This window comes from Aspergillus multicolor (assembly GCF_047715735.1).
Source record: "Aspergillus multicolor strain CBS 133.54 unplaced genomic scaffold BDW74scaffold_3, whole genome shotgun sequence".
Taxonomy (NCBI): Eukaryota; Fungi; Ascomycota; class Eurotiomycetes; order Eurotiales; family Aspergillaceae; genus Aspergillus; species Aspergillus multicolor.
This window is the reverse complement of record NW_027395954.1, coordinates 849,021-861,859: the sequence shown is the minus strand read 5'-3', so window position 1 is coordinate 861,859 and position 12,839 is coordinate 849,021. Positions and strand designations below refer to the sequence as shown.

General features: G+C 51.6%; 4 protein-coding genes across 4 annotated transcripts; 2 read left to right on the top strand and 2 right to left on the bottom strand.

The window, feature by feature from the left end:
- Positions 1 to 1,603, top strand: BDW74DRAFT_76597 (actin-related protein ArpA). The gene is made up of 3 exons (XM_073733664.1): positions 1 to 971; positions 1,027 to 1,341; positions 1,389 to 1,603. Exons 1-3 carry the CDS (start codon positions 207 to 209, stop codon positions 1,449 to 1,451), a joined length of 1,143 nt encoding a protein of 380 aa, XP_073587760.1. The 5' UTR covers positions 1 to 206; the 3' UTR covers positions 1,452 to 1,603.
- Positions 1,604 to 2,890: 1,287 nt separating this feature from the next.
- On the bottom strand, positions 2,891 to 4,323 carry BDW74DRAFT_145840 (DUF3602 domain-containing protein). The gene has a single exon (XM_073723240.1). The coding sequence runs from the start codon at positions 3,989 to 3,991 to the stop codon at positions 3,503 to 3,505; it is 489 nt and encodes a 162-aa protein (XP_073587759.1). The 5' UTR covers positions 3,992 to 4,323; the 3' UTR covers positions 2,891 to 3,502.
- Positions 4,324 to 6,676: 2,353 nt separating this feature from the next.
- Positions 6,677 to 8,263, top strand: BDW74DRAFT_145836 (putative U1 snRNP complex component Yhc1). The gene is made up of 5 exons (XM_073723239.1): positions 6,677 to 6,926; positions 6,980 to 6,985; positions 7,108 to 7,209; positions 7,271 to 7,399; positions 7,466 to 8,263. The coding sequence occupies exons 1-5, from the start codon at positions 6,917 to 6,919 to the stop codon at positions 7,984 to 7,986; spliced, it is 768 nt and encodes a 255-aa protein (XP_073587758.1). The 5' UTR covers positions 6,677 to 6,916; the 3' UTR covers positions 7,987 to 8,263.
- A 211-nt stretch (positions 8,264 to 8,474) lies between these two features.
- Positions 8,475 to 11,917, bottom strand: BDW74DRAFT_145834 (uncharacterized protein). The gene is made up of 2 exons (XM_073723238.1): positions 10,847 to 11,917; positions 8,475 to 10,782 (listed from the first exon to the last, which is right to left on the bottom strand). Exons 1-2 carry the CDS (start codon positions 11,217 to 11,219, stop codon positions 8,951 to 8,953), a joined length of 2,205 nt encoding a protein of 734 aa, XP_073587757.1. The 5' UTR covers positions 11,220 to 11,917; the 3' UTR covers positions 8,475 to 8,950.
- Between the last annotated feature and the right edge of the window lie 922 nt (positions 11,918 to 12,839).

Below are 12,839 nucleotides of genomic sequence, written 5' to 3'. Positions count from 1 at the left end.
CTTCACAAAGACATTGCAATCCTACTCTGCTTTCCCTCTTCTCGGCCCCATCTCAACTATTGAGGTGTAGTTCTATTGACTCTCCTACGTGTTCCCAATCGACAGCTCCTAGGCCGTGGGGCCGCCGCCTCACAAACAAAGCCGCGCTCCTTCAAAACACCTCCCCGATTCCTCAAACGAACTTACTACACAACCAGCTCCCCGCAATGACTGAAGCCACTCTTCACAACGCCCCTATCGTCATCGACAATGGCAGCGGTACTATCCGCGCTGGGTTTGCCGGCGAGGAAATCCCGTCATGTTACTTCCCATCGTTTGTCGGTCGGCCAAAACATCCCCGGGTCATGGCCGGCGGTCTAGAAGGAGACGTCTTCATCGGACAACGAGCCCAGGAACTGCGGGGCTTAATGAAGATCCGGTACCCCCTAGAACATGGCATAGTAACAGACTGGGACGACATGGAGAAAATCTGGCACTACGTGTACGAGAACGAGCTCAAGACGCTGCCGGAAGAGCACCCTGTCCTCCTTACCGAACCACCACTCAACCCGCGCAAGAACCGCGATACAGCCGCTCAGATCATGTTCGAGACATTCAATGTCCCCGCGCTCTATACGTCTATCCAGGCCGTGCTGTCGCTTTATGCTTCCGGGCGGACGACCGGTGTGGTTTTGGATTCAGGGGACGGAGTCTCTCATGCGGTCCCGGTGTTTGAGGGCTTTGCGATCCCAAACAGTATTCGCAGGATTGATGTTGCCGGGCGAGATGTGACGGAACAATTACAACTTCTGCTTCGGAAGACCGGGAGCGTGCTTCATACCAGCGCCGAAAAGGAGGTGGTGCGGATGATCAAGGAGAAGGTTTGCTATGTCTCCTTGGATCCGAAGCGCGAGGAGAAGGAATGGATGAACAGCTACAAGTCGGAATCGAAGCAGGCGGACTATGTTCTGCCAGATGGACATAAGATCAAGGTATGGTTGCGCTGAAGCCAGAAAGTGGACATATAAGCTCACGAAAGGACTGCAGATCGGACAGGAACGTTTCCGTGCCCCTGAGATTCTCTTCGACCCGGAACTCATTGGCCTTGAGTACCCCGGGGTGCACCAGATCGTCCAAGATGCTATCATCCGCACGGATCTTGACCTGCGCAAGTCGCTTTACCTTAACATCGTCCTCTCCGGTGGATCAACACTCTGCAAGAACTTCCCCGATAGGTTAATGCGCGAGATCAAGCGATTGGCTGTTGAGGACATGAAGATCCGTATCTCTGCGCCCGCTGAGCGAAAGTACACCACCTGGATTGGTGGAGGTATTCTTGCTGGGTTGAGCACATTCCGAAAGGCAGGTCTCCCGTTCATTTATCGAAGCGTTCTACTAACAACCTGTAGATGTGGGTTAGCGCAGACGAATGGCACGAGGACCCCGAGATTATCCACCGGAAGTTCGCCTAAAGCTTGATAGTCCCTCAGCATACCGGAAGCTCGGCCGCACTCAGCATTCACTGGGCCGAAGCTGTAACATCCCGGGATACACAGAGAAACCGAGCGCTGTCTTTTAGCATGAAGACCGATTTATTTTGCTTAATCCGGCAGACGGAATATAGCCGCGTTTGATACCCTGTCTCTTTTCCAAGGTCTTGTTAATCATATCAGCCCTTTATTTACGCCATCGACCGCATATCCTCCATCTCCTCACTACGATCGAACATCTGTTCGCGAACCAGCTGCGCCAGTACCTGCACATTAGTACATCGGCTCATATCCATACTGCAATCCAATCTCCTTCCGCTGCTTTCGGTCTAGGTGCCAGAGTAGACGGGCTCGTCTTGTCGCTTGCGCAGGCCATCACTTGTCTAAGGAGGAGCACACTATTCATCATCATTCGTCTTCTCCTTTTCTCCTGTTCTCCATGCTTAGCATCCGTGTGATTTCGTCCTTGTGTAATCTGCAGAAGCGGGACCTGCACAGAGATAGACCTAGCCGCGTACTTAGACTTAGGAGTCTTTATGTAAATTATGAAATCTGACTTGGGATAGATGTATTTGAAGCGTACGCTGTTGCCGGCTCCGCCGAAGTGTCTTGACTCTTGCTACATGGCCCCTTAGAAACACGCTATCTCGCCATATATTATTTGTACTTAACCCCTTGCGCAAGTCTGCTCCAAGCGCTCGCTACTCCAGGAACTGCCCTGGGACCCATCGCTCCTTTCGTCACACCGTATAGAGTATAGACCTTGACATAACAAATTGGAACAGTAGGATGGCTCTCAGTCCCGGTATGATATGGACTCCCCAAAAGCAAACTCCATCTGTGAGGATTTCACACTGGGCTGAGAAGTTAGGGTTATACACCGGCTAGGTACCTACTGCGGAGTACTTCATAGTTCGTACCATAAGGCTGACCTGACCTTACCCCAGTAGTACTCCGTAGTGACGTTGACGTTGGGCACTTCAATGAGATCAGATTCCTCGCCACGCGGGTACCTGATCGCGAACTGGGGATTGACGGTGGCTACTCTACGGAGAACTCTTTGATGTACGTAGTAGGCAGCTACCAAACCTGCGCTACGGAGTACAATGCATGTATTCAGAAATAGTCGAAAGAGTGGCGCAGAGTTCTGGGCAAGATAGGCAGATGCAATTTTATTCTCTGTTGTTTTCTCTGTTGTTGTTTTCTTTTTCGAGGCTGTGATGAATCATGAACTGCGCAGAGATGAGTGAGGCGTGATCACCGATAACCCGAGGACACGTTGGTGGCGTCATTGATGATCGACATGCCAGACATGAGTCAACGCCCCAACGACATCTCGCACATCAAAGTGTTCCTGATTATCATGAGGCAAATTATCTTTGACGTTACTTTATATAGAATAATATACGGAGAAATATGTATACGCAAGGAGAAATTTTGTGGTGTGTGTTTGCTTTTTTTTGCGAATAGAGTATGCTAGATGGAAGTACATTGAGACTGAAGAGCTCCAAGATGCAAGTAAGCAAGCAGACAAGCATGCAGATGCCGACTCCGTCGTGGTTGGGGTAGTAATGATATGATAATCAAGAACAATGCTTCCAGACAAGGGAATTACCCAAGGGTAGTAGAAACCAACAGAAGGGTATAAAGGGTCCGGAGACTGGGGTATCATAGATAATTTTTTGAGAATGAAGTAGTGTCTTGGTCCAAGATGGACGGATAGAAGGGTGACGAGTCGGGGATAGAGACAAGTAAGGTTGATGAAGGGGAAAACGAAGCGAAAGCAACGGATTAAAGGCGTAAAAGTGAGGTCGAAAGAAGGAAGATCGGAGATTGAGATAGGAGAGGATTGACAGAGGAAAGATCCGAAAGAATGGAATAATCAAAAACTTTTTTGGGGAGTCGTAAATCGTCGTGATCGTGAGTGTTGAAGCCAAACGCCGCTAGATGCGTTGTGACAAGAAGCCAGGCGCTGGAAGAAACCAAGCAAGGAAGACAGACAGGAATGTTGAAGTCGATATAGAAGTCGATGTCTATGCCATGCCCTTGATCTTCTCCCAGCCCTTTTCGAGGCCGCGGCGGGCCATCTCGCGCGCGCGGTCACTTGTCGACGAGAGATTGCTCTTGGCCGATGTATTGCTGGTTGACGAGAACTTGCGGCTCAGCGTGCTCTCGTTGTCGTTCTCGCGGTGGATCATGTTGCCTGCGCCGCCGCGGCCAACGTGGTAGACAGGCGCGGCGCGGCGCATCTCGCGTTCCAGCTCCTCGTCGAAGCTGAAGATGGCGCGCTCACTGCTGCGGTGAACATTGCCGGCGCCACCGCGGCCGGAGGTGAATGTTGAGGGGACATGGGAGTCCAGGCGAGTGAGAGATGCTGGGCCCGTGGCGGTTCGGGAGGGAGTCGTCCTGGTGTTCTTCAGGTTGATGACATTGCCGGCGCCTCCGCGAGCAGTATGCAGAGCTGGACGGCCGCTGTGAGGAACTGATGGGTGCGGCTCGACGACGTGGTAGTTGACGGGCATGATGTATGGATGCAACTGCTAACGATGCAGGGAATGCAGAAGTCAACTAGAAAAGGATGACAGGCGACGGATGACGCTGACAGACGAGGGAGAAAAGTCTTTTATTTGTGTGAGTCGTTGCGATCTTTGGGACGTGAACCCAGAGATTTGGGCGGGGACCAGAGCTCTATATAGGAACTGGGTCCAGGAGAGCTGTTCCGGGGAAAGCATGGAAACAAGGGCACGCAATTCCGCACGCCGCTTGGTGAGTGGCAGGCCGTCGTCAGAGTGACCCGTCAGCACCGACTCAGCGACCGCAACAGACCGAATCCAGGCACGCCGCGAGGTCACACGCTGAGTCCGCAGTGGAGAGGGCCTGCCCATCGTCAATGCGCTTGCAAATTTAGATGCGAAAGGATCTGGCTGGAATCCAGGAACTGCTGTTTCCACGCACCCCCTGAGCGCTGCCGCTGGCCTTTGCCCAATAATGGCTGCTCATGTGATGCTACTGCCATCGGTAATTGGCTGCGAGTCCCACCGGCTGTGTGCGCCGACCGCTTCTTTCATGCTTCACTGGCCCTGCTCATTTCTCTTACGTTTCGCCACGGCGCGTCTGACGAGCCCTGGCTCAATGCGGTTTTGTGAGGGTAATGGAAATCCCTCCTTGGTCCCCCTGGTGTCTGGTGATTTCTAGGCGCCTCGCTATGACACGCTATAGGGGCTGTAGAAGCACACGTTGGCCAAGGGGTGCTCCTGACAAGACGACAGCCATCGACTCCCTTTCTTATACGGAGCCTGAAGTATATCGACTCTATGAGCATCGTCGTTGTATAGGAGAAGATCTGGCGCTTACAACCGCAGCCGCCGGGCGGCAGGATTCAGGAAAATGACTCGACAGGAAAAAATTTTTGAACCCCGCATGATCCGGTGAGAGTCAAGGCTGTCAAGACTCAAGCACAATTGCATCATCGATGTTTCTATTTTGCCTTGCAGGCTCAGCATATCGCCATCTGGCGCCATCAGCTGAGGGAATTTCGGGGAGTTGGGCGTTGCTGTTGCCGTTGCGACTCGCGAATGCGACGTTCGAGTGGCATTCCACGAGGCAAGGCGCGATGGCGATGCTGCCGCTTGGCAGGAGATCATTATGAACAGATTTCTCACCATTCGCTTGGCACGAACACGTTGATCCCCCTTCTGCCTGCTACTATTTATTACTGGCATGGCTGTACAGGACTACAGGGAAGGTATGTCGAGAGAAGGCAGACGCCTGCATATATCTTAAGTAATGAGTACAACTTGCCAGGGTTGTGATGCAGCGTGCTTCAATTCTGTCATGTCGAAGTATATATGAGGCATATTGCGCAAGCCGCAGGGCGGATTACCCCAGATCTGCTGCAGGGCTGGACTCTAGCCTGCTTACCAAAGAGGAAGCTGCGTCCAAGTTGGCGGATAGAAGTGGGTTTGGCTGAAAAATCTGCAGCTCCACTTCACACCTTGGGGACCGCGTCTTGCCGTCTTCCAAGCTGATGACTTGTTCAGAGAAAGATGGCTGAACTTTGCAAGTCATGCGGTGAGGACGGTGTCAGTTTGAGGCTGGAAGGGACTCCGTGACTTGGGAAGACTCCTGAATCTGCTTGACCGTCTTGCAGATGCCTAGAACCGAAATAAATTGCCTCTGATCCTTCCCCGGATTTCGACCCCAGAGTGGCAGGTCACACGGCATGACGTATCAGACTTCTCGAATACTCGACTCCTCGGGCTTCCTTTCTTCCTTTCCACCTCGGCTTTGAGTCTTTGACGCTGGACGATCACCTGATATTTGACAGACTGCTACCGCAGGTTCCTGGCTAACGGGCTACCCCTCATTTCTCCATCTTTCGCGGTCTCAAGAATTGATCTCCTCACGATACTGGCCACTAAGGGTCCGACTCTGGCCCCATGTGGTTCGTCTAGGGTTCAGCAATAATATTTCGCTCTCCACGAGTATGGCTCACGAGGATATACTCCGCATACACTGCTAGGTACTGCAATAGCCTCATGCTGCTCAGCCATCTATATCAGTGTTCTCAAGACAGTGTCGACAATCTATATGGATTGACTCCGGGCTGCGTTCCATTCCGTACTTGAGAACATGAATACTTGAATATTTGCAGTAACCGTGAGCGTACATACATTATCCCAGGATCGCCAAGCACGGTCACAATTGCGGGCATAGTGCGGGGATCCATCTGTGCAGGTCTCCAACATAACCAACGGCTCTGCTGTCCTCGCATGATATTTGGCGACCAGAGAAACCACGGCCCAATGCCTACTGGACCGCTCATTATGGACTCTCAGGCTGCATAGTAGTGCATACAGTAGGCATCGGTAGGAGCAAGTGCAAAAGTGCTTGTACATCATCCCTCCAAATGGACGTCGAGGACTCAAGACTTAGGCTACGGTAAACGCACCGCAGACTTCATTCTTTCAATTTCCTATGCAAGCTGCCCTTAGTATCGCTATTATCCAGTACAGGTTGCCAAGCGTGCTCCTGTCCTGATTTATCTCTTGCGGAAGCTGCATCAATGTGAACAAGATGCAAATTCTCGAGGGCTTCGGTACGAAGGATGTTCAGCCCCTGAAGTTCAAAGTCTCTTGTTTTGTTGTCGTTGTCACTGAGACACTGGATTTACTCCGTAGGTACTAGAGAAGCTGGCGATTGATGCCTTCAAGCCTAAGGCCATAAAGATACTATACTGCCCAGTTCCACCGCCTCCAGATAGCATCGCGAATATCTTCATCCACATCTCCACATGCGAGGCCCGCCACCGCCGGACAGCAAGCAGCTTCAGGAACTTCTTTGTCCTCGCAGAGCTGAAATTGAGGGCGCGTCTCGCAACTTTACCTAAGCCTATTTCTCTTGAGTTACATTACTTGGAAGTCCACGAGTGCAGCGCAACAATCAAGATGCCGAAATATAGGTGATCCCTTCCCATCCCACATCGTTCTTCAGCTAACCTTTTGAGGCACTCTTCTGTAGGTTATTTTCCGCGACCTTCTATATGTTCATTCAGCGAAATCTCGCGACGCGATTCTCCAACAGATTCCAGCTGGAACACGCCGCAAGTCCATTGACTAACAGCGTGCTCGAAACATAGGCGACTACTGCGATGTCTACCTGACACACGACTCAATGAGCGTGCGCAAGGCACACAACTCCGGACGAAACCATCTCAGAAACGTTGTCGAATACTACCAACGTACGCGCACCCACCTTATACCAGTGATCGTTCACAATAAAGCTCACAATCGCAATTGCAGAAATCGGACAGGAAAAGGCACAATCAGTTATCGACTCCATCACGTCGTCATACGCCGCTGAAGGACAGGCTGTTCCAAACCCCGCTATGGTGCCCCCGGGTGCTTACCCGCCTCCGTTTGGATTCCCAGGTACGTGCTCGAGAGCCTTCGCGCTGCCAACACAAGAACGAGACAGCTAAACTAACCGCACGAAAGGCCAATTCCCCCCTCCTCCATTCGGTATCCCTCCTCCCGGCCCAGGCGGCGCCGCCATGCCACCACGTACGTCTTCCCTTACCCTCCTCTCTAACGATAGACTAACCCATCCAGCCCCGGGAGCACGAGGCCTCCCCTTCCCCCCTCCCTTCCCACCAACCTCCGGCCCCATGGGCGCACCCCCCGGCGCAGGCCCCACCGGCCTCCCACCCCTCCCCAACATGCCAAACATGCCCCCGAACATGTCCGCACCCCCCGGTTCCGCACCACCCCCGGGCCAATTCCCCCCTCCCCCAGGCGGCTTCCCTATCCCGCCTCCAAACTTCCAGGGCGGTTTCCCTCCCATGCCTGGAGCGCCTGGCCCAGGCCCAGCTGGATTCAGCCCCAGTCCTGGTCCGGGCATGTCTGGGCCTCCTGGCGGTGGCCCTGGAGCCGATGGGCCAGGAGGATTCGCGCCCCCGCCTGGGATGGGACCTGGTGGGTTCTCGGGTCCCCCGCCGGGCATGGGCGATAGGCGATGATTGTGGTGGTTCTTTTCTGAGATCGTTGCTCTTTGTGATTTACGATGGTTTTCTTATCCTCTCTCGCCTTCATTTCTCTTTATCTGGCGTATATGGTGTTCGTTGTGGTTATTCTCTGCGTTTGTAAAGACTTGAAAAGCTGGTGATGACGTTCGAGGTGGATATTGCATAATAGATACTTAGTTGAGTCTAACGGAAATGCTAAGTATTGAGTCCTCGATATCAACTAGCTTCGCCATGATATATATATTTATTTATGGTATATAGCAACTAAAAGGGCACGATTTGAAGGTGCTTGCTTGTCTGCTGGATAATACGGCTGATATATTTTAGGGCTACTGATTCAACACCTGCGAACCAATCATAGCCAAATATATATCCTCCGGGACCAGATTGAAAAAGTCCAGAATCCAAGTGCAAGTATGAGCCAAGTCTACATCTCTTACGCCCTCAATGATCTCTACAGAGCTCTAGAACAAGCGAGGAAATTGAATGATTTTAGCTTGCGTTGGATTGACGCAGCATTAATAACATTATGGTACCTGTCATCCATAACTAAAACAAAGCAGAAGGGCACATTGGATAAGACCCTACCAAAAAAGAAGCGCACAAAGACCGCAAACCCAAGTCCTGATCTCCAGATCCAATGCTTTAGAACGCCAATTGTAAGTAGAAAGGATGATGAAAAAGGTAAAGAAATCCTGGTGAGGTAAAGAGGGAGAGAGAGGTGGTGAGAGGAAAGGAAAAGAGAGTCCAGTTTATCACGGTATACGCAAGGTGGGCAAAACCAAATAGAAAACAGCGAACTGAAAAAAGGCGGCACTGCGAGTACCGAAGAATATAGAATAAAGCACGGGTCGAGCGGTCAGTCCCTTCCCGTACTCGGCCATAACTTCATCTCTTTAAGCAAAGCTAATAAAGCAATCGTATGAAAGCGGGAAAAGAAGAAAAACGATAAACTCTTTTAATGGTCATAACCTGCTCCTCTTTGCCACGGGCTTTGATTGTTCTGTGCTCGATATGGTGACGAGGTAAAGCTTCGAGGAATCGGTGATTGCGACCTTTGAATGTTGTCAACGCTACCAGGTCCTCGTGCGCTGGAGTTGTCGCTGGGGAACAATGGTAGCGACGGGTCAACAGGGGAGTGAGGAGCTGGGTTCGGCATTCCCGGCGGGTTGGGCTCAAGGTTCTGACGGCTAACGCTGGCGCCATTGCCGCTGGAAAACGAGCCACTTTCGTCGTCGAAAGGATTGGCCTTGTAGGGAGTTGTCTTCATGTCGCCCATGTCGCCTCGAGCAGTGGCACCCAATGCATCCAATTCGGTGGTGAGCTGGGTCTGTGATTTGATGAAGGAGCCGCGATCATCCCTCATGGGTTGGTAGCGGGTGTCAGGGTTCTTAGAAGCGAATGCATAGATTGACCCAACGATCACCAAAATCAAAAGAACCAACGCAGCGACCGCATTGATGACGAAGAAGACAACTCCCATAACTCCGGTCACCAAGCCTGGTTGATTGAAGACATCGGCGAAGAAAAGAAGGAAGATAGCGTTCAAGAATTGAACCGCAGCGATGGAAATGTTGTAGATGTTAGTTTTCTTGTCCATCCAAGGCCGCAAAACGCTGACTGCGATCAAAAAGCCCGCTTCGAGAATAACATAGGCGACGGTTTGCACCACAGGGGCCGGCTGACTAAGACCGATGAACATACTCTTGATAAAGAGATAGCCCAGGACGGGGATAACAAAGTAGTAGGCAGTTGCTCGGTATTGCACATAGAGGAATCCCCACTTGTTCAAGCAGGTCGGGTCGGAGTAAAGGATATAAGCCGGGTTTTTGTGTAGTGCGATCGAACGCTTCGCCAGGCTGATGACCTTAAATGAAGCCCAGCCCAAGGCCGCGAAAAGTGAGATGAGCATTATCACAGCCAGCACTATTTCGGCTGGCGAGTCGTTTCGAGTGAATTCCCACAAGCAAAGCACACACATCTGGGGGAAACCAATCAAAGTCAATCTAAACAAGATACCACGTGCAACAACCCTCCATCCATTGCGAAAATCCTGGAACTTGTCGCTCTTCATCCTTCCATGTTTAGCAAGCAGCTCGCACGCTCCCTTGAAGGCGACGACGAGGAGCATCACCAAAGCCACGAAGACAACGAAGAAAATGAAACCAGTCAAGAAGATGTTCGTCTCCTCGATACCAGCGATGAACCCAACACGCTCAAGTCCACGGACTTCAACGGTCTCGGAAGTAGCTTTTTCGCTTTCCGCACCAGCCCGTTTGACCAGAGCCCCAACAGATCTTGGGACTAATCCTGCAGCGACATCGAGAGCACGTTTCTTGAGGGGCTGAACCGAGACGGTCGAAAGTTCCGAAAGGAGCGTCGCAGCAGTGCCTCCAGTGGATCGCTGATACCACGTACAGATGTCTTGGAGGAAGCCGACACGAATGATACCCATACTCCATTGGAAGTTCTGAGTCCAGGATTCAACAATGGGCGGCATGTGAATAGAAGTCATACCAATCATAGCTTGAGACTGGTAAAAGGAGAAAAGAGAAAGAGCATTAGCCGCAACGTGGGCGGCAGTGTTCGAGTGTCCAAGACCGGATGTGATGGCAGATGCAGTCAAGCCCAACCCAGCAATGATGGCAGTAGCCCAACCCACACCTTTTTGATAGACAGTCTTACCATTCGAAAGACTAGCCTCGAGGCAAGCAATACTCTCGTGTGTGGTGGTTGAATTGATGTAAACGCGAACAGATGCATCGAGATCTGGGACCGTATACGCAATACCTGTAAGAGAATGAAGAGTCAATACAGATCTTTGTGCGGGTGAGTTTGCGATCTGGAAGCATACCCGGAATTTGACTTGCGACATCATCTCCAATAGTAATGGGAGTGTCACGAATATTCATGGGACCAGTGTTCATGGGACAAAGACCTTCGAGATCCATTTCACAGGGGTTGATAGTTTGTTTCACGGCCTGATAGCCGTAGGCATCGAGGATGATCGTGGCCTCGACATAACCAGAAATGGAGGAGACTCCATCGAAGCCGATTACAAGTGAGTTATTATTGGGCGTGTATCTGACGTGAAAATAAGTGGCCGTAAAGTTCGAGCTATCTTGACACAGGGTGAGGGCCTTAGACTCGATGAGCCTCACGGCGGCTACCAGAGGCGTATGTAGGAGGGCGACCAAAAAGCAGAGTAAAGCTGATATTGACCGCATCTTGATAGGTCTATGTCGCACCGGGGCTTTGGATCACAAACGGGGTTAAGACTGATAAAAGGAGGGCCTGTCGTAGGAACGAGAAGCGGAGGTGATATTGCGGTCGAAGAGCAACGCTTGGCGACGCCGGATGCGGAAGGGTTCGAAGAGCAGCAGCTCTGGTATGGGTAGAAATGACGTGGGTCACAGTTGATGCGGCGGAGAGAATACTCGAGCTCGAAAAGTGGCTGTTGGAGAAAATAGTGATTAAAGTAAACCGTCGTTGCGTGTTCACAGCGTCATGGATCGTCGATGGGAAAGGAGCGAGGCACCGGGAAGGTGAAGTGGATCAAGTATAAAGGTGGAAGGAACAGCGAAGGTTCGATAGAATTGAAGAGTACGAAGTATCGAGGAGCGAAAGTCGAGAGGTTGGAACAGTGAGATAGCGAGCGTGGCGGCGACACCCAGTATTGCCGAGAAGGAGGTTGGTTGGGATGGGATGATGAGCGTCTCCTAGCCGGGTCACTTCGAAATCAACGAACGCACAGGCGTGAGATCGAAGATGGGGGAGAAGAGCGAGGGGGGAGAAAAAAAAGAACCAGGACAAAAGAGGGGGCAAAGAAACGAAAGAGATGACGGAGGATGGAATGCGAGTCCCGGCGTGGCAGAGACGGTTCTTCAGGGGATCTCGTCGCGGTTGGAGGAGAGACGGTCGGAATGCAGTTTAGAAGGGCTCTCTCGCCGGAATGCACAACGGGGGAGGCCTGACTCAGCACGGGACCAGGCGGCGGAAGTGCGGGCGACCAATAGAGGCCTCGCTGCGTTCTATTCTTGGGGCGGACGGTCGGAGTCTCGACTGACTCGAGTGCAGGGAACCAAGGCTGCACTCACAGATCACAGAGGTTCTGAGGTTGAATTGACTCTGGACCTGATCGTTGTTGACTCAAAGGTAGAGTTTCAAGTCTGTCACAGCTCTCTCTGCCCGTCAGTTCTTTGGCATCGTTAAAAGACAATGAATAGCGCACGCGCGTCCTCAGGGGATCGTAGTTCCAGGCCCAATTATGGATGATTGCCAGACGCTTAATCCACTGGCTCAGCCTCTGATTTGTGCCCACTGATAGTCGACGAGGGTTCCTTCATAATCACTAACGTAACGGCCAAGCGATTGTCAAGCGTCTCTGCTGCTGATGCCATCGCGATGATGAACTCCTGCCAAGTTTGCTCTCTAGGACCTCTCAACACCGTCCCTTGGTTATTGTTCTGCCTATTTACTTGGTGGCCGTGTTTCAACTTTTTCGAGGCTATTAATGAATGGAAATTAGATCGGAAGAGGCTAATGATATTTGCAGCTGAGACCTTGTCTTAACCGCCATTAAAGTTGTTGGCCAGTTCCTGCAGCTCTCACCCAGCCTCAAGAACTCTTTCAAGCGCCTTCTAGATCGAATCTCACATCCTGAAGGTGTATTTGCTTAATCCACAAGCCCTCGCAAGAACGCACCCAATCAAAAGGAAATCTGTCCCTTTTTTTTTGGCAGTGTCTTAGCGCCGAGCCTGCTGAGGGGATTATTTGTTCGCCCCCGTTGCACAGCCCCCTCCTTAAGAAACGAGTACGAACAAAATATCGGAGAACGGGTTCTTGCT